Source organism: Bemisia tabaci, chromosome 9, assembly GCF_918797505.1.
Source record: "Bemisia tabaci chromosome 9, PGI_BMITA_v3".
NCBI lineage: Eukaryota > Metazoa > Arthropoda > Insecta > Hemiptera > Aleyrodidae > Bemisia > Bemisia tabaci.
Genome location: NC_092801.1, coordinates 11,419,466 through 11,438,139, shown reverse-complemented (window position 1 = coordinate 11,438,139; position 18,674 = coordinate 11,419,466). Strand labels below are relative to the sequence as shown.

Below are 18,674 nucleotides of genomic sequence, written 5' to 3'. Positions count from 1 at the left end.
TATCGATCCTACAGTATACGGCTCACGTTCGATAGATTTTTGTGTACTTTGGTACTAGATTGCATTTTTTGACGGGGAACTTGAATTTCAACTCAAATTTTCGAAATTTTTGAGCTTTACAAAGTGGTTTATGGATGGCAATTGTGAGGCGCGAATGATTGATTATCGATATCTCCTCGTTTGAAGCTGTGGTGAAGAATCGATTATTAAAATGTTTATCGATCCTTTTCCATTGGTTTAAATGGCTGATCTATCGATGTATCGCAAAGTACGCCATGCCATTGGGGCTCAAGAGGCGGAACAGAGCGCACTTGACCGGAAAAATCTCGAAATTAGGACCAGTAAGGAATAGGCAAGGTATACAGTTTTCTGGTGTTGGCTGCTGAATCTGAAAATGATGTTAGTTTTTGTACAGCGTGCTTGTGCATAGATTTTCCGGAAATTGACTTATCTCTGGTGAAGCTCAATTCTTCGGGAAAATTCCGATTTTTTCGAGGAAAATTGAACGGATTACGAAAACGAAGGTCGTTTTTGGAATTATCGCTGGAAATCTTACGGGAAATAGTGAACAGATTGTTTGCAACCCGACCCGTTTTTACTAGCATGTGTAAAACCCCTGGGCAGATGGGGTCTTGTCGCACGTCGCACGTTTTTTTCCGAGCCGCAAATTTGAATTTTCCCGCGCACCAGTTTGCGCGCCCTCTTCGTACGTTTCCGGCCTTCCTCGGATTTTTCCGTTGCTGTTATCAGTTTCAGCTCTCCTTAACCTAATTTCCATAATCAGTAAAATTATTCTTCATTTGTTTACGATTACGAAATCGCCCATGATTTCCATTATTCCCTAGCTTTTATCCGCCCCCCTTAATTTCTAACGTAAAGAAACTTTACTTTCCTCTGTTAGTTTCTTTCAAACCATCGCATGACATCATGCACTTTCACTTTCTGTCAACTGAACACCCGCTTTTCGTCGCCACCTATTCCTCAAGTACTTTTTGATCACTTCTTTTCGGTATTATTTTCTTCCTCAGTAAGACAGTAATTTCTTCGTTTTTTTCATAATCAGTAAGGTTTTTGTCACCGTCTTTTACTCTAATTTTTTCCATCAAAGTTCGTGAATACACCCGGAGAGATTCAAGATGAAAACCACAATATCCAACGAGCTACCGTCAAGTAGTTTTCCAAAAATCACTCACAAATCTTCTGCAACATCTTTAGCAAGTGCCATAATTCAATTTACAGACTGTCTCATTCTCAGAAATCACCAAATAGTCAAAGCAGACCTAGTCGTTCAAAATGGAAAAATTCTGGATCCACAAAAATTATTCTTCAATTCCAAGAGGAAGGCTGACATTGTCATCTCTTGCAATGATGCAATTATCGCTCCTGGATTCATTGATCTCCAAATTAATGGTGAGAATGTTTATTATATTTTTTATCACATTTGGTCATAATCAATATGCACATGTGCATAAAAGACAACAATTAAAACACATCAAAACACAAAAAACAAATAGGTATACAAGGCCAAGGAGAAATAAAACAAACCGGGACATTTCGGGCTAATTATATGCCCATTCTCAACTGGAACAGAAGCTAAAAAATGTAAAAATTAAAATGAGAAAATGAGCATGCAACTGACCGAGGTAGGAATCAGTGCAAACTCCATAAAAGTGTCCATAATAATGTGCATAAAAGACAGAATAGAAATTATATAGGCACCTTACTAGTGAATCAGGAATAGGTAGCCTCTAATGGCCTCAGATGGAATCTGGACCATTTTAGAACTTAAGTTCAAGAGTTTTCCATGGAAATCAGGGAATCAGAAGTAAGTACGAAATGTTTTCACAAATTGTTCGAACAAATCATAGAGTACTAGTTATGTACTAACATAGGAAGCATTAGTGTTGTGAAAACTTAGATTTACAGCATTTGAATTCCACCGTTTTTTGCGTGTTTATGTAGGTTAATTGGAAGAATTTTGCATAAAGCTATTGGCCATAGAATAAGTGAGTCAACAAAGTAAGGCCCCTGTATAAATGTTTCTTTACTAGAGACCCTGTTGAGTATTTTGATCAAGTTGTAAACTGCCAGTTGTTTTCTCTATAATTATCATTCTCTTATCACAGGTGGATTTGGTGTCGATTTTGCACATGATACTGAGTCTACCGAAGAATGTGTCAGGAAAGTAGCTAAAGGCATTCTTGCGCATGGTGTTACAGCATTTTGCCCGACTCTGGTAACATCCCCTCCTTCCGTTTATCACAAGGTATGTCTACAAGTTCGGTTTTTTGAAACTTCCCACCCTCAATGTGAAGAGAGAAACATTTTTACTAGCACAAAGTATAGGAAATTGCATGCTTTCGCAAATGAAACCATAAATTGATCATTCAGATCACCATTTCAGCCTCCTTTTGGTGTAGTGATTGTAGCCTTGGCTCTATCATCAGGAGGTCTGGGGGTCCATTCTCGGGCATGCCACTGGAGTTTAATGGCTCAAATAAAGGTTCCATGAGCTTGCTCATCAGGAGAAACTGGGGGAGGGGGGGGGGATGGAGCTATTACTGAAAAGTGCAGGATTACCCCCTTAATTGGGGGTATTCGAAGTGTACTTACAAAAAAAAAAAAATTAAATCCGATCATGATTCTCAAAAAGCAGAGCTGAAAAGTGGAAATTGCAGCACTTTCACGCACATTTTCTAGAGGATCATATGTTGCAACACACGCTTTGGTAGAGACGGGTGTTCTTTTCTTCACTGGCCAAAAGATACAAGAGTGACAAATGCCTTTACATTCCTGCATTTCTGAGCAAAAAAGAACCAGAATTCTTCCGAGTTTTTACAGCACGTTGCATATCTTTGCGTTGTTCGACATACATACACAGTAGGGATACATGGAAAGCCAGTATACCTTCCTGAAACAAGGCATATGAGCCATTATACCGTTTTTTTTTTAAAGAAACACCTCACTTGCTTACAATAACACCTTGGCATGTCGGCCACAAGTCCATCTTTTATGAATGAAACAAAACTAAATAAGTATTCAACGGATAGAGGCAGTTTTTTATTTATTTTTAATTTTTCTCATACTTCTGAAGCTTCTCCAAACGAATTTCAACATTAACTTACGATTTTCCCAGTAATACGTTCCATCTTTTTGAAAAAGAATCCTAATTTTAGGTATTACCGAAATTATCGTTTCGTGCAGGTGACTCGGAGGGCGCCACGGTTTTGGGAGCTCACATCGAGGGTCCGTTTATCAACATCAAGAAGAAAGGGGCGCATGCTGACGAACACATCACTGAATTCTATGAGGTGAGTTGCCACAGCAATTTTGATTCTAATTACTACTGCTTAGCAAGAAAGAAAATCCTTGTTCTAACTAAATTTTTTTTTTAATTTGGTCTGTAGTCAATTAACTAAGCAGGGTTTCAGATTGATCAGGCCCCGTGGGTAGAATGCGCCTGAAAATCAGCCTTTCTAATATGTTCCAAAAATGAGGCAGGAACATCACAAGCTGACAGCTTTGGGTTAAAATTCATGTGAAGCAATCAATATTTAGACAAGCTGCCTCCTCTAGAATCTATTGTTTGCACGTACCCCATGAATTTCGATGAAGGTAAAACAGTGTTGCCAATTTTAGGGTGACACCAATGTAGCATCCATGTTTCTTGCAAAATTTCATGCTACACAGTTTCCAAACCTAGGCTGAGGCTGAGGTAAGCCTCACAGTAGGGGGGAAAAAAAATCCAATGAATATAAATTTTTTCAGTAATTTTTCAGGTTTTTGTGTCTTTGTTTTGAAAATTTGGGGAAGGAGGGATCAAGCCAGTTGTATGCAATTCAAAAGAGGAGGATGAGAGATTAGCTGACAGGGGGAGGGGGGTCAAAATGTTGGCCAAAATGCCTTATCTAATACTTGAATGGCCATAAGAATATAGGAAACTGGGGAACTCACTTCACTGGGGAAAATAAGCTGGAGCCTGAAAACCTATATTCGTTCTTAGTCTTAGACAAACAGATGTTAATGCAATGGGATTTGGAAGTAAGATACTGATAGCACTGCTTGGAGGAGTTCCCAAACATTTTGGCCCAAGAAACCAAAATAATCAACCAGAAATATCAAACCGAACCTTTTTTTTTTAGTTGAAAGTCAAAAACTGTTGTTAGAAGACGACATCTTTTCATTTAATTTACCACTTATGAGAGGGAGAGCTGAACATTTTTATATTAGATTACGAAAATTCAGTGCTGAAATGGATGGTAGTTCTTTAAACTATTACTTTTGGATAACATGGAGCAATACCAATAAGAAACTCTAATCCAACTGTTTCATCCCCAAATAAAACAACTTTTCTCCTTGGAAAAATGTTGGAGTTCTTGTGAAATCTGTTTAAGAGTTTGCAACCCTGTGTAATGTTGTCACCTCAGTGTCTCATAGTTATGTAATCATGTCTCCCAGCACATTTTTCCTCGATGCTTTAATTATTGCTGTCTTGTTTTTTTTTACTGATAATCTTCTGAAATTAAAATAGTCGAGGATTTCAAAGTGTCATAATTATCTAATCAGTGGTCGCACTGTTGAGTGTAATTATCTATCATCATGGGCAATGTTTTCAAGAAATCTCTTTTTCATGCAGTCAAAGTTCAATCTAATGATTAGAATACAAGCTGCAAAATAAAATAAATAAATCAAATGAAATTCTGGAAATGAGAAAATACTTTTGCAAGTCTCGGTGCCCAATTATTTTGAAGTTTTTGAATTTCAATGAATGCATAACGTCAATGAACTGGAAGACAAAGCTATCTTGATTTTTAGGTCTTGAAATTTTTGCTTAGATTTTATTTTTTTTAGAGTCCCACCTAAAACTCAAGCTAATTGAGATAACTCTTCTTGTAGTTTCACCGTGATTCATTTAAAGTTTATCTTTATCATCTTTGCATACTCCCTCTCTGGCTGATTCTCGTTGTTTTTAATATGTTTTGCTGAATCATTTTCAGGGATTCGAATCCGTCAAAAAAATGTACGGCAGTCTAGAGAACGTACGAATCGTCACTTTGGCTCCAGAACTCGAGAATTCCGGATCAGTGATAGAAAAATTTGTCTTGGAAAAGATTGTTGTATCTCTTGGTAAGTTTGTAACTGGTGTCCTTGAAAAGTATTTTTACTTTGAGTCAGAGCAATCATTATTATCAATGCTACATCGGTGGTTGCATACATTGAATCTGAAGCCTGTTGACTGCAGAGAGCAGTTTTCTGTGGATAAAATTCAGCAAGACAAAACTATTTACTTGGAAGTTGTGAAAAAAAAATGTATGTGCAATAAATTGAAACCGGTAATATAGGTCATACATGGACTTACATGAGATACTAACAGATGCCTCCATTTCGCACACCCAGCAAAATCTAGAAGCACTGGCTGAGAAGACTTCATTAGAGCAACACAATAGGTTGATGATTTTTATTAAAAAATATCCTGACCTAGATAGTTAGCCTCAGTAACAACTATTTAATCGAAAGTATATTCAACTTGTGTGTTACTAAAAATTGCCTGTAATAAAATATTTGGACGGCGTAAGTCCGCAACCATGTATCTCGTTTGCAGTGTTTGAAAATCTCTGCCTCTGTATTATTTTTAAAAAACAAATTGATATCACTCCTTGAAATTTTTGCAGAATTTTCTTCGCTTAGAGAAAAAAAAATCACGGCGATTTTAAAGAATTGCCATTACGTATTTTTTCGTTTTAAAAATAAAATATGACAGGTTTAAAAAATAAAATAAAGTCTACGGCATTGCAAACCGAAATACATGGTTGCGGACTTACACCGTCGATTTACTCTATCAATGCAAAAGGTCATTTAAATTAAAATGTCATTGAAAAATACAATAAATAGGTTTGTACTTTGTAGACTCGTATTCGAATGAAATGGACGTTGCAAAATTAAAAACTGTACTTTTATTTTGCTTCTTTGCCTTTTTTATCCTTTAAATGTTTTTCAAATTATCTATTAACCATACATTCAAACTATCCATTAATTTTTGTTCATTTCAGGACATTCCATGGCAGACTATGAAATCGGAGAGTTAGCTATGAAAAGAGGGGCAACCCTCATAACGCATTTATTCAATGCAATGCAACCAGTAAGTCTGAGTTATTTTTCACTTCTCAATATTTTTAATTTGCCGCTCATTTGATCTTGTGTAGTTAAACAAATCAATTTTTTAGCCTTCCTCAAAATAGGAAAAAAAGCAAATCTTTTACAAATGAAAATGAACTTTATTTACTCTGTGAAACGTATCAACTACTGACTTATCGATGGTGAATTTCAAAAGAAATTAGAATCAAGAGAAGCTATTTTATTTTATTTAAAAAAAAAGTGGACATGATTTAACAATCAGTTGCAAAGATTTGCTTTTAGAGATGAAAATTGCCCAGGTGCCCTCGGTGTTTTTGAAATATAGACTCGTTCAATAAAAATTGTTAATTTCAATCATTTGTTGGAAAACAAGATTCTAATCTAGAATCGACCCCTAACATTCAATGCGATTTTTTTTTTATTACAAAAAATTGTCATCCGAAAAAAATCAATTTGAAATTGTGATGGCTAGTCAACTAAGGTTTATTAAAGAGGGCTCAAAGTAATCGAAATTTTCTTTGCTTTCCAGTTCCATCACAGAGATCCCGGTTTAGTCGGCTTGCTAAAAGCAGGGAGGCCCATTTTTTATGGTATCATATCGGATGGTGTTCATACTCACCCATCAGCTCTGAGAATCGCTCACTGTACTCATCCAGAAGGTAAATCTTCCGCAGCCTAAAATTCTAGTGAAAGAAACCTCTTTTGGCCCCAATAGTTCTGATGGGTGTTTTGCACAGAGAAGCAAACAGAATTTTGAGAAGTAAAATGGCACAAAAATCGCGATTAAGAAAGTTAAATCCTTAAGTTAACTTAAGTTCTGCCATTAACTTACCATGTGGAAGTAACAGAATGTTAAATTTTTTTTATTTTTTTTTATTATTATTAATTATAAGATGTATAACCACTCCACTAGGGGGTGTCAATTACAATTGATTTAACTTTACCTAACTGCTAGCTCTTAACCCAGTGGTCTTAAACTATGTTTTAACAATAATGTTAAAATAGATCTGGGTTTTTTGTTTCTTACAATTTGTCTATTCTGTATGATCTGTTTTCAAAGTTCCTGCATCTGCAAGAACGTTTTACTTTGTTGTTGGCAAGTAGGCCTGCCAAGATAGAAATGTAAGGAGACATAATCTAAATACGAAGCAATCCCGTAACTATTATTAATCTCTCTCATGTGAGATTTACGTTTGTCCCATGCATTGTTTTCTCTGTTTATGGAACAAAGGCAAACATAAAAGCTGTCGCCGTCTGGGTTTCCCTTTAACTTTGATCGGTTTTCTGAGGTTACATTGATTTTATTTGCTTTTTGGTACTCTTAACTCGTGGACCAAAAAGTGGCTGTGAGATTAGGTCTTTAGATTTTTCAGAAAATCTAAGGTGTCCTGCTACCTAAAAAACCGAGAATGCAGGGAAATGTCAGGGATTTTTTTTTGTATCTGGAAAATCAGGGAAAACGTTCGGGAATCCGCAAATATTCGGCATGTCAGGGAATTTTATTCTGCAAGCAATTTTTGTGCCTGAGAAATGTCAGGGAAATCAAAAAACGCAGATTTTTCTTTTAATTGATGATGAATCAAGTTTCAGAAAAATGGAATCTATACCAACATTTCTGCTGATTGTCTTTTAAATTTTAGAAATGAGTCAAACATATCCGGCGTAAGTTTAGACTTCACATATTTTGCCATATTGATTACATTATATTCCTAAAACATGAAGCACTTCTTACTTATATCTAATCAGTTCAACTGTGTCGAAAAATTAGGAATATTTCTCTTTTTTGTCAGGGAATTATTTTTTCCATCTGTCAAGGAATTTTAAATTTTACCTCGGTTTTTCAGCCATTTTAGTCAGGGAAATCAGAGAAACGTCAGAGAATGTTAGTTTTAAAAATTGCCAGACACCCTGGAAATTGACTTTGGAAAATACTTAAATGCCTTGTACATAATAGCAGGGACGAGTTCTGTAGGTCGACGTTCTGTTGTGAGCGGGTGATTGCAGCGCATTCTCGCGTTGGACCCTAGTAAACTGAGAGATCCTTCCCCTTGAACCCCGACTCTTCCATCGTCCACTCCAAAAGTGAGGTCAAGCTGATGATTGAAAAATAACATATAAGGCGGCTGAATTCTTGAAAAATAAGCATATTTTTGGCGTTTTCCGATCCCTTCCAACGAGGCAGGGCCTGTCGCATGAGTCTAGAGGGTGAAAAATTCGATTTTTGGCAGATATTCGTGATCCTACGGATTTTTGTACAGTCCGACTACTGATAACAGCAGTGAGTTGCGAGGGTCCTACGCTAGATAGCAGCACTAATACCTGCTCACGAATTTTTATATTGGCTCTTATGGGAGTCTAGGGTCGTATAGAACTGGTCCCTGATAATAGTATGTGCTTTCTTCTGCTTCAAATCATGTAAACAATTACATGCTTGGAATGCATATTTTTTTATTTTTTTATTGTTTCTCTACGTAAGATTGGTAAACTAGTATCTGATGTAATTCAAGGTCACTCTTGTTTCTTATTTTTGGAACCCACTGCAGCAACATAATTAGTTCCCTTTCCTTTTAATAGTAAGTTTGAGGTTTTAGTGTTTTTTTACAGCAATATAAATAAAATTTTTGGAAAACTAATGCTTGCTTTAAAATGTTAGGATTAGTTTTGGTGACGGATGCAGTTTCTGCAATGGGACTGGAAGAAGGCGAACATCATATCGGTGAAAAATGCATCGCAATTAAAGGCAAAGAAGCAACAATTGCTGGTACAAACACGCTCTGCGGAAGTATAGCAACCATGGACGAATGCGTTAGATTTTTCAAAGAAGCCACAGGTTAGTAAGTGATTCGATTTTTTAGCATAAATATTTTTGTCTTGGACCATTTTTGGGCCATCATTAAAGAGATTTCTTCTTTTCCCTCTAGCTGAAGTTTGCAACATACCCACTCTGCCGTGCTGAGAAAATACACTGTATATGTCTGCAGACATTGCCAAATTTCCTCTCATTAAGTACGAGTTTTCAGGGGAATCTGTGAATATTTTTCCATTAACTTTTCAAGAATTTTATTCGCAATCAGATCTAAATTAGCAGAAAATATTCATTACTCCACAAAAATAAGCATTTTATTGGAGGAAAATTGGCAGTGCTCCAATATTCTTACAGCATATTTCTTAGCTCGGCAGTATTGAGAGATGAAAAAAAAATTGGTTCCAAGTTTTTGAGTGGCATTTTCCATCATTTCATTTTCTCTTTCAGGTTGTTCATTGGAAGAAGCCCTGGAGGCTGCTACACTGCATCCAGCTCAAGTGTTAGGAATTGATAAAACCAAAGGCACCCTTAACTTTGGTGCGGATGCGGATTTCATCATCCTACATCCGAAGAGTTTGCAGCTTCATTCAACGTGGATTGACGGCCGTCTTGTTCACAGCAATCCAGAAGTATCACTGTAGGAAGGAATGCCCAAAACCCTTACTAACAGTTTTCCGGCTTCTATGAATAGCTGTGCTTCGTTGGGGATGGGGACATTCAGAATGGCATGGTCACCAAGATTTAGAAGTTAAGTAAAACATTGGCTCTGAATTTACATGGATTTCTGAAAAAGAAAGCTCCCAAATTTTCCTCTTTCATTGAATATTTGGCAACAAGTATAAAGTATCATTGTTGTCTGCAAATCGAAATATTTTTCAGCATATTATGACTCAGATTTGAGCTCTTCCGTAGAACTGGTGAAATACCGAAATTCTCCAATGAGCCGGTGGCACCCATTTTTTTAACGCAAAGAAAAAGCCTTTTTACTTTCTCGCTCCCCTAGTTTCTTAAAGTGAGGGTGAACTGAGCTTGTAGGAATTTTTTAAGATTTCTTAAACCCTGAATATATGGCGAAGAAACCCTGTTTTGGAAATGCCAAAAGTGGGACCTGGTTGAAACGATGTTTTTTGCAGGCACAGATGACGTAGCCAGACGGGGGAAAGGGCGTTTGCTGATTGGCTGAAGTCTGATTCAGGCCTTGCCTTACTATGTCAACTTGACTGTTGGCCTTTGATTTGCTTTTTCTCCTCTCAGATATTTTTTTTTTTTACTTAAAACTTTGTAAATGAAGTATTTGAGTCAAACACTGTGAATATTTCTTGCCACTGCCCCATCAATCAGGAAAGCTCATAAGCTTTCCAAGTTTGCCTGAAAATTTAGGAAAAGTCCTAACTGAAAAAGTTGGGAGATTCTACTACAAAAAATTTGAAATTAGGAAAATTTTGCGTCGCTTTAAAGACCATGAGCTCTTTAAAATTTTTCCCGAAAAATTTCCAAAAAAAGGGAACGGTGAATTTTGCAACACATTTGTTATAAACCTTCCTCAGTGCGTAATCGCCCCATTTCTTGACAGACAATGTAATGGATTCTAGTAAAAAATTGAATAGTCATGAATTTGATTCTAAGCTACGACATGTTTACTCTTACTCAATATATGGAGCTGATTGGAAAAACTTAGCCTTGGAAACGTGAGACTGACATTTCAGCTATAGTTATTTACTATGTTTGAAATTAAAATGCAATCTTCAGATTATTTCAAATCACCTGGTAATTAATATTTTTTAAAAAGAAATAAGTCGCTTTCTTTTTTTAAAAATGTAAATCAATCTGATTGGCATCAAGGGTTAAATTAATGCATTTAAGCTGGGACTATTCTTATAGATTTTTACAGCGAATAAACATGTTTTTTCAAAGTCATCTACTATTTACACCTTGCCACATTTTATTCACTTTTTATGCATTCCATGTTTCTAAAATAAAATTGATGAATTGTTTTCCTGTGTTTTTGCCAAAAGAAACCAATGGCAGGGAAACATCTGTAAAAGTATCTATCTGCGCAATAAAGACAATACATATTGCAGTTTAGTCAGTTTTGAAGTTGAACATGTAGATAAAAATAGACGCACAGGAAGTAACTTATTCTACCTAGCTGAATACTTTTTTTCTACTTCCAGCTTGTTTTTTATCGTTTTAATTGTGAAGACTTTTTATGTATCCGTGTTAATTATTTTGTTATTAAATATTACTTAAACTAACACCCATATAACTGGTTTTGTTTCTTTTGACTTTTTTTTTCATTTTGTTTTATTATTAAACGGAATGGTTTGTTTGTGAGTTGAATCTTTACAGCAAACTTGCTGCACTGAACCTAAGGTGGTTCCAACCATAGGTCGTCACCTCCTATGATGTCATAAGTTTCAGGCGAATAAGGAAAGTTCTGTTCATAATTTCCTTTTCAAGTCTCATGTTTCAGTCAAAAAAGCTGTCATGAGCTCCTTCGGGGCTCAAAAAAAACTTAAAACATGTACATTTACATGAAAAGGATCTATTCTCAAATGAATTCCTGAGCTCATAACAGTTCTTGTGAAAAGGTATCAAGAAAAGACAACTATTCCAAAAATAGAAAAATCGATTAATTTATTCTCAGTCATATTTGATAACACGATTATGTACAAAGAAATATATGGCCTGAAGAAACACTTAGCGTTAACTACTCAAACAAAGTAAATGATATATAGGTATGTACTAAAGATGAGATGCATTTTAGGAGATAGGATGCTTGTAGAACGATCTAAAGAGGTAAATTTTCTTACTCTACAAGTTTCGTCTACATTCAACAAAAAGATAAAGCAGACATTGGGAGATTGAGTAAAAGAAAGAAACTAATGAGAGGTAAGCAATCGATAATTGTAAAGATAATTGGTTCTTCAAAAAAACAAACAAAAAAAACAAAGGTTATACAAAAAGCTACTTAAAATATCTTACTTAGGAATTATTGGTTGATAGATCACTTGTTACCACATCTAAACAGGATACAGGTTGCTGTACTACAAAAAAAACATGAGGCTTTGCCAAATATCTATTGATAAAACCACATTTTCTCGATAATTTGTTTTTTTTTCTTCTAAAATTACACAGAATAACTTCCAAAATTTAATTCTGGTGTTAAACCTTGAAGCAAAATGTCCATAACTTATCATGGCAATAAATATTTTATAAGAAAAAATTCAACAGGATTGGAAAATTTTTCGTAGCATAGCAGTCAGCAGTACGGAGGCTCACACAAACCTACAGTTTTTTAGTATCCGTACAAACAATATTTACTTCACCATCTTAAAATGATCTAAATCCTTGGTAAATGTGGCAATAAAAGTGCCTCTTTGTTTTCTGAGCATAAGAAACATGATATCAGAATATCACTTTGCTTACCCTCCTAACCTATCAGGTTTTACAAAAACAAAGTTCAATGATAAAATATTTGTACAGCAAGTGAAAAAATGTATTGACAATTATTTTTCAATACATCAAGAATCGAGAAAGAAATCATTAGAGATAAAAATTCTCACAGTTGATAAATATACTTGACACATTCAATCCTACGAGTTCATCAGTTTTCAAGACCCCGGTTCACTTTTGCAAAGGGACAGTAATGCTAGGCCTCATCCTTTTCTTTGTGAAAAAAAAGTTCTTTGTAAGTGTTTAGTTTCCCCATGAGATTGCAGTTCTTGATCTTGAAACGTAGACATAAAAATATACAGTTTTAAGTAAAAAAGAAAAATAGCTACATAGTGTAAGAAGCTTATTTGTGTTGATATAATTTTCCACTGGGAAAATAATTGTAATTTTTGAACGATCTAATTATGTAGCCAAAATTTTTTGCATCCTGTGATGCTGAAAGAAACTATTTCTGATGAGTAAAATTGACGATCCACTCACTTTATAGAAAAAAATAAAAGCATATAATTATAGTATGAAATTCTTTGAATTCTTCAGAAATTAGGACTGACAGCGAAGCAACTTTATTGATCATTTTTTAAGTACATAGGTAATCAAACTTCAGTCTGCAAAAGCTTAGTCAAAAGATAGTAAACAGAAAAGTAAAAAATCTTAATTCTTTTTAGTTTGAGGTTATTAAGCAAGCTTTTCTGAGTGGAGTTTCTGAGAAGTTCATTGTGACAAGCAAATTAATTATTTGATTGATGGTTTCATATGCCAAGTAATGCTAGAGAGAATCTGTCGTAATAGCAAAATTTCTCTTCCATCATTTATCCAATAATAAATAAATAAAGGGGAAAAAACGTTTATTTATTTAAGTTATTCTGAATATTGTAACGAATCAGGACTGACGACAACCACATAAGTCATCATTTTGAGAGAGGATCCGATTTTAGTCAGTGGTAACATTTTTCAATGACAGTAAATAGGAAAAAGAGAGAAATCTTATGGTAAAAAAAATTTGGGGGGTAAGGAGACTTAGCTATGGAGGAAGATGATGTCATCTGCGATGATGGAGCACAAATTGACTGTGCTCCCACTTTCCGTAGTCATGGACCCATAAGATATACGACCTGCAACATAGACTCTTTTGCCTTTCTGCAGATAATCGTAGACAGTGTCTCGCAGTTTCGGCCGAAAAACAGCGATTCTATGCCACTCCGTTTTTTGGGTGATCTCACCTGTAAAAGAAAAATAATTTTTTATACAAATGCAACTTTTTGTATCAGATGTAACTTTTGACACTAGACTGATGTCAAGATTAATCTCCTCTTAACAGTTTTTTTTTTTTTCAACGTGAGGCTTGACTCCTATGAAATTGAAACTGTCTAATGGAATTAGATACCTATAGTCTTTAGAGATGACTGAACTTGCATTTCCAGGTCCATTACACTGAGATACTTCAATGTACAGCTTTGACTTTTAATTTTTCTTCAGAGAAAATTCAGAGAAATGGAGGAAAAAATACCTCTCCTCAAAATTTTGAAAAATCACCTAAAAGCAGGCATGCAAAACATTATGATGAAACACCGATGAAAACACTATTTTCTTTAACTTTTCTTTTTTTGTGCAAAAAAATCACGAAAAAGAAGAATAGTGAGACTGCGACTAATTTCTCCTTTGAAGCATTTACTTACAACACCTACATCTAGCTGTTTAAGTGATGTTCTAAAATATGCAGAGCTGGTTATCACGAAACAGATCTAAAGTTTTTTGTTTTTTTTTTTTAACTTGAGATAGCCTCATTTTGGACCTAAAAATTTACGAAAAACTAACACAAGGGCAAATGGTGCGGGCATTATTCCTTCACTTGTTCTCCCTTGTGAGGCAGTATTTCTGCCACCAAGTTGACAACTGAGACTTGCAGTGATGAAGAAAATTTTTGGCTTTCCCATCTTTTAAGTAGGCCTTTCTATGTTGAAAACCCCTTTTCTATCTTCAAACAATTTCACTTGGCTTCTAATTAACAATATGCCACAGTTTTTCCAAAAACATGCGATTTTAAAAAGGATGCCAGTTGCTTTCTTCCACTCCAAGACTTCGATTAACCACCTTCCCACTTAAAATACTTGTTTGTGGGGCCTCCCTATTTTTCCTAAAGTTTTTGTAGTAGTACTTGAGACCTAACAAACCCTTAATTGAAAAGTTCCTACACTCTTGTTTTTAATTTTTTTTCTCCATACTAAAGTAATAAAAAAAGATGTAGTGAACAAACCTGCACTGTTTCTGTAACTGGTGTCTGTGGCGAGTTGGAAAGTCACGACAGGGTGCTCTTCACTGCCTCGTTTCTCAGGTTCAGCACCTACACGACCGAGCAGTCTAACTTCATTGATTGCTGAATTTGAAAAAAAGAGAGACTGATTAGCATACAAATCTTATACAAAAGGAACTTCCATTACTAGTTTTCAATGAGAAGAGAGAAGAGAGAGAGAGTTTCAGAGAGAATTGAACGCAATTTGACGAAAGAAATCTATATGCACTGGAAGTTTTGAGAAAAGACACGTGTGGAACAGTTAAAGACAACTGATAAAAACATCTTAGATAGAAACGCATTTACAATGAGCCTGTTGCAAACTTTTGCTGGAGCAAAAATAAGAGTTGCTACTCATAGGCCTTGTCCACACGGGACGTTTTCATAGGATTTGTCCCAAGTTCGAATCGCAGGAAGGAAACTTCTGGGATTTTTCCCAGTTACCGTCTCCACGGGACGGGGCTCATACGGTCCTGCGACTAGTTTGCGCGGCAAGATAAATTAGTTGAAGTCGGTTATTTAACCGGGATTAAAATAATAATTGCACTCAATTGACGATTAGACACATTATTTTAACTAAAAAAACATTAACAACGGAGTAATGAATAAAATATCGCACAGTTCGTTTTCACTTCTTCTTCCTCTCCCCGTGAGTCCTGGGGGTAAAGCACCATACTTGGTACCGGGAAAAATATTGATTAACTCAATATTTTTCCCAACTTCGTAAGTGGGATTTTTCCCTGGGACAAATCCCGTGAAACGGCCCGTGGAGACAAGGCCATAGAAAGTGTCTCAAAAATCACGATGAGCACATTGGCAAAGTCTGAAATGCAGTCCTTACTTCACAGTTTGCATAAGAAAGTGTTTAATAGAGCTTCCCGCTTCAAAAACGATACCACAGCACAGGAAAACATTTCATTAAAGGAGTCATTCCATCCAACCCCTGCTCACAAAGATACTACGCTATATTCAACATAGCCGAAGCCAATCCGCCTATACACATGTGACGGTGTGATTATTCTAACCACCTGATAACAATCGGCGTGTTTCCATTCACGTTTGTTCTTCTCACATTGATAGATATCTGCCTTGATTGACCTCGTGCTCTCCTCAACTTGCCCGCGGAAGCATCAGGCATGTTGAGCAGGGATTGAATGGGACAACTCCTCCAACGAAATGTTCACCTGTGCTGTAGTATCCTTTTTGAAGCAGGACACTTAAAAACGCAACTTTCTCACGCAGATCGTGAAGTTAGGAGTGCATTTCAGAGTTTCGATGCGCTCATTGTGATTTTTGAGACACTTCCTCTCCGAAACAACTCTTATTTTTGATCTTGCAAAAGTTTGCAACAGGCCCATTGTAAGAGACAAGCAACTTGCACTTCGGTACTGGTAAGAATAGTAGTAGAGATTCTGGAACATAACAACTTCAAGTGCCTTTCTTACACCCAAGGTGCGTCTCCATGGTCCAGACGTATGGTAGCTAAAAATGAGGCTACCTGGAATTTCGGGTACACAACGATTTTTTGGCTTACTTTATGTTATTTGGGTCGCTGAATCCGAATCTGAAGTTTCCTACCGCGTATCTGGTGAGCATTTTCCGCCATTTTGAAAAAATGTCCTGAAAAGGCCTTTTTTGCGGTTTTCTTGATAGCGGCTACGCATGAGAAAAAGTCCCGGATTTAGTTGATATTTTGAATAGCTGACATAATTTGGAAGAAAATGCTGTATGAATATGCTAGGTTTGCTTAAAAATTGAGGAACCTCGGATCTCGGAACTTTGGAACGCTTCGGAACTTGGCTGACCGCGGCGAGCCGGCTCGCGCGTTGACGGGTGCGCCGCGAAAACGTGAATGGGCGCGATGTGCACGATGCTGTATCTTCCTCAATTTTTGAGCAAACCTAGCATATGTATACACCATTTTCTTCCAAATTATGTCAGTTATTCAAAACATTAGCTAAATCCGGGACTTTTTCTCATGCATAGCCGCTATAAAAAAAAACCGCAAAAAAAGGCCTTTTCAGGCCATATTTTCAAAATAGCGGAAAATGCTCACCAGATACGCGGTAGGAAACTTCAGATTCGGATTCAGCGACCCAAAAAACATAAAGTAAGCCAAAAAATCTCTGTGTACCCAAAATTCCAGTTAGACTTACCAGGCGCCTGGACTACAAGTATTTTAGTGCCTGATTAAGCTCATGTTGACTTTACAGAACATAAAATTTTTTTCCTCTGCAATAGAAATGATTAATAATATCATCCAGCTCTCTTGCTCTACAATTCTATTCATCTATCATATTTATTGTAATTGTGTGAGTAGAACAGCCTTTCCTGCTCTAATCCACTGGTAGAATTGAATTAAAATGTGATTAAGTCTGACTTACACTTTTCCACATTAGATCCAACTGGACTGCAGAAAGAGCGCACGAATTGGTTTCTAAAACAGGGTCTCCCCTTTGAGATGAGGTTATACACCTGAGAACACAACAAAAGTACAAGATGATACTTGATAGATTATCAAGAATGAAGGAGATTTTCTAGAAAGTTACTTATTAACAGTCCTTTTCATAAATATTGAAAGACAAAGAGGGCCGGGATTAGAAATACCGAGGGAAATTGATCAATATTCCCGGGTATCAAATGTTTGGTACATATTAAAAAACACTGAATATTAACGTTTCTACAAGTATTATCAATTTGCAAAACTCAATATAAGTTAAAAAAATGCAAATTCAGCATGCGTGGAGAAAAGGCAGATAATACAAACTCCTGACTTGAATTGATACCATTTGAATGCTGGCTGAATCAAAATTTGAGAGTCACAGATCAATACCCATATTCAAGACTGATGGGTTATAAGTATTGTAGTGGGAGCGCTAGGGGGAAAAAACAGAACCACATTTTTTCGGGTAATTTTCACGGTTTATTCTATAGCTGATCATACAGAGGCTGGACCGGGTTGTCTCGGGTCTTCACACCTCACACCGACTAACTCCGCACGAGCAGTTTCCGCAAGCTTTTATGCCAACACCCGTAGTTTCCGTGCCCAACTCCGACTTGCGAAACGCCAGAAGCCAGGGTCACTCTTGCCGCAAGCTCCGCGCATGGACATAAACAATCGTGTCTCAACAACTCGCATCCAACACGCCTGACCCTGCCACTGACATAGGAAGCCGCCATTTCTCATGACTTGCCATGTCCCAAAACCAGCTTCCTCCAAGTGGATTGGTGAAGACCTCGCGAGTTTTTAACCGATTTCACTGCAGTGTTGTGCCTGAAGAGTAGATCTAACAGACGGACAACTCAGACATTGGGTGATGGCAAAGATTTTTTGTAAATGGCTGCCTCTTTGCACAATAAAATGGTACCCTACAAATGGATTTAGGTCAGGAAACCACGACTTTTCTCAATTAATTTCTGATTTCTATTAGGAGACAAAAAGAGGGGAATGATAAGATCAACACAAAGATCGACATAACCCTGGGGTTCCACATGCCATGCAGGAATCATGGAAAAAGTCTCTTGAGTGGGGAGACTTCGACTGGGTTCAAACTTACCGTCTGACTGAACATATTCAAAGATGAAAAGAAGTACCCTGACCGAAAATGCACGTGAAATGGGAACGAAGCTCAGAAAATTCTGCAAGATAACAAGAAGGAAGCCGAAAAAAATTTAAACTAACCAAGACTAACGACTAACCTAACCTAACCAAAACAAACACACGAGCACGTGATACCACAGTCATGGATGAATATATACTAACCAAGACCAATCCACACAGGTCAGTCATTCCGGTGGACGAGTTTTGGTACTCTACTGCGCAGTGACGTACTATTGAGTGCTTGCAATGTATTTCTTATGGGTGCACTCAATAGTACGTCACAATGAGTGCTGCGAGTTAGGGCCGGGCGGGGGAGTGGATTTCAAAAAAGCTGCGCAATGACTGACCTGTGTGGATTGGTCTACTAACGTAATGTAATATCTTCG

The 18,674-nt window shown here is 36.6% G+C and overlaps 2 protein-coding genes across 2 annotated transcripts; one reads left to right on the top strand and one right to left on the bottom strand.

Annotated features, from left to right (window-relative positions):
* The first annotated feature begins 753 nt into the window (after positions 1–753).
* On the top strand, positions 754–11,198 carry LOC109040223 (N-acetylglucosamine-6-phosphate deacetylase). Its single transcript, XM_019056053.2, has 8 exons — positions 754–1,410; positions 2,127–2,266; positions 3,177–3,311; positions 4,998–5,127; positions 6,051–6,139; positions 6,665–6,794; positions 8,789–8,965; positions 9,389–11,198. The coding sequence occupies exons 1-8, from the start codon at positions 1,137–1,139 to the stop codon at positions 9,580–9,582; spliced, it is 1,269 nt and encodes a 422-aa protein (XP_018911598.2). The 5' UTR covers positions 754–1,136; the 3' UTR covers positions 9,583–11,198.
* A 354-nt stretch (positions 11,199–11,552) lies between these two features.
* On the bottom strand, positions 11,553–18,406 carry mtSSB (mitochondrial single stranded DNA-binding protein). The gene is made up of 4 exons (XM_019056051.2): positions 18,245–18,406; positions 17,072–17,162; positions 14,652–14,771; positions 11,553–13,617 (listed from the first exon to the last, which is right to left on the bottom strand). The coding sequence occupies exons 1-4, from the start codon at positions 18,257–18,259 to the stop codon at positions 13,415–13,417; spliced, it is 429 nt and encodes a 142-aa protein (XP_018911596.2). The 5' UTR covers positions 18,260–18,406; the 3' UTR covers positions 11,553–13,414.
* Positions 18,407–18,674: the final 268 nt, after the last annotated feature.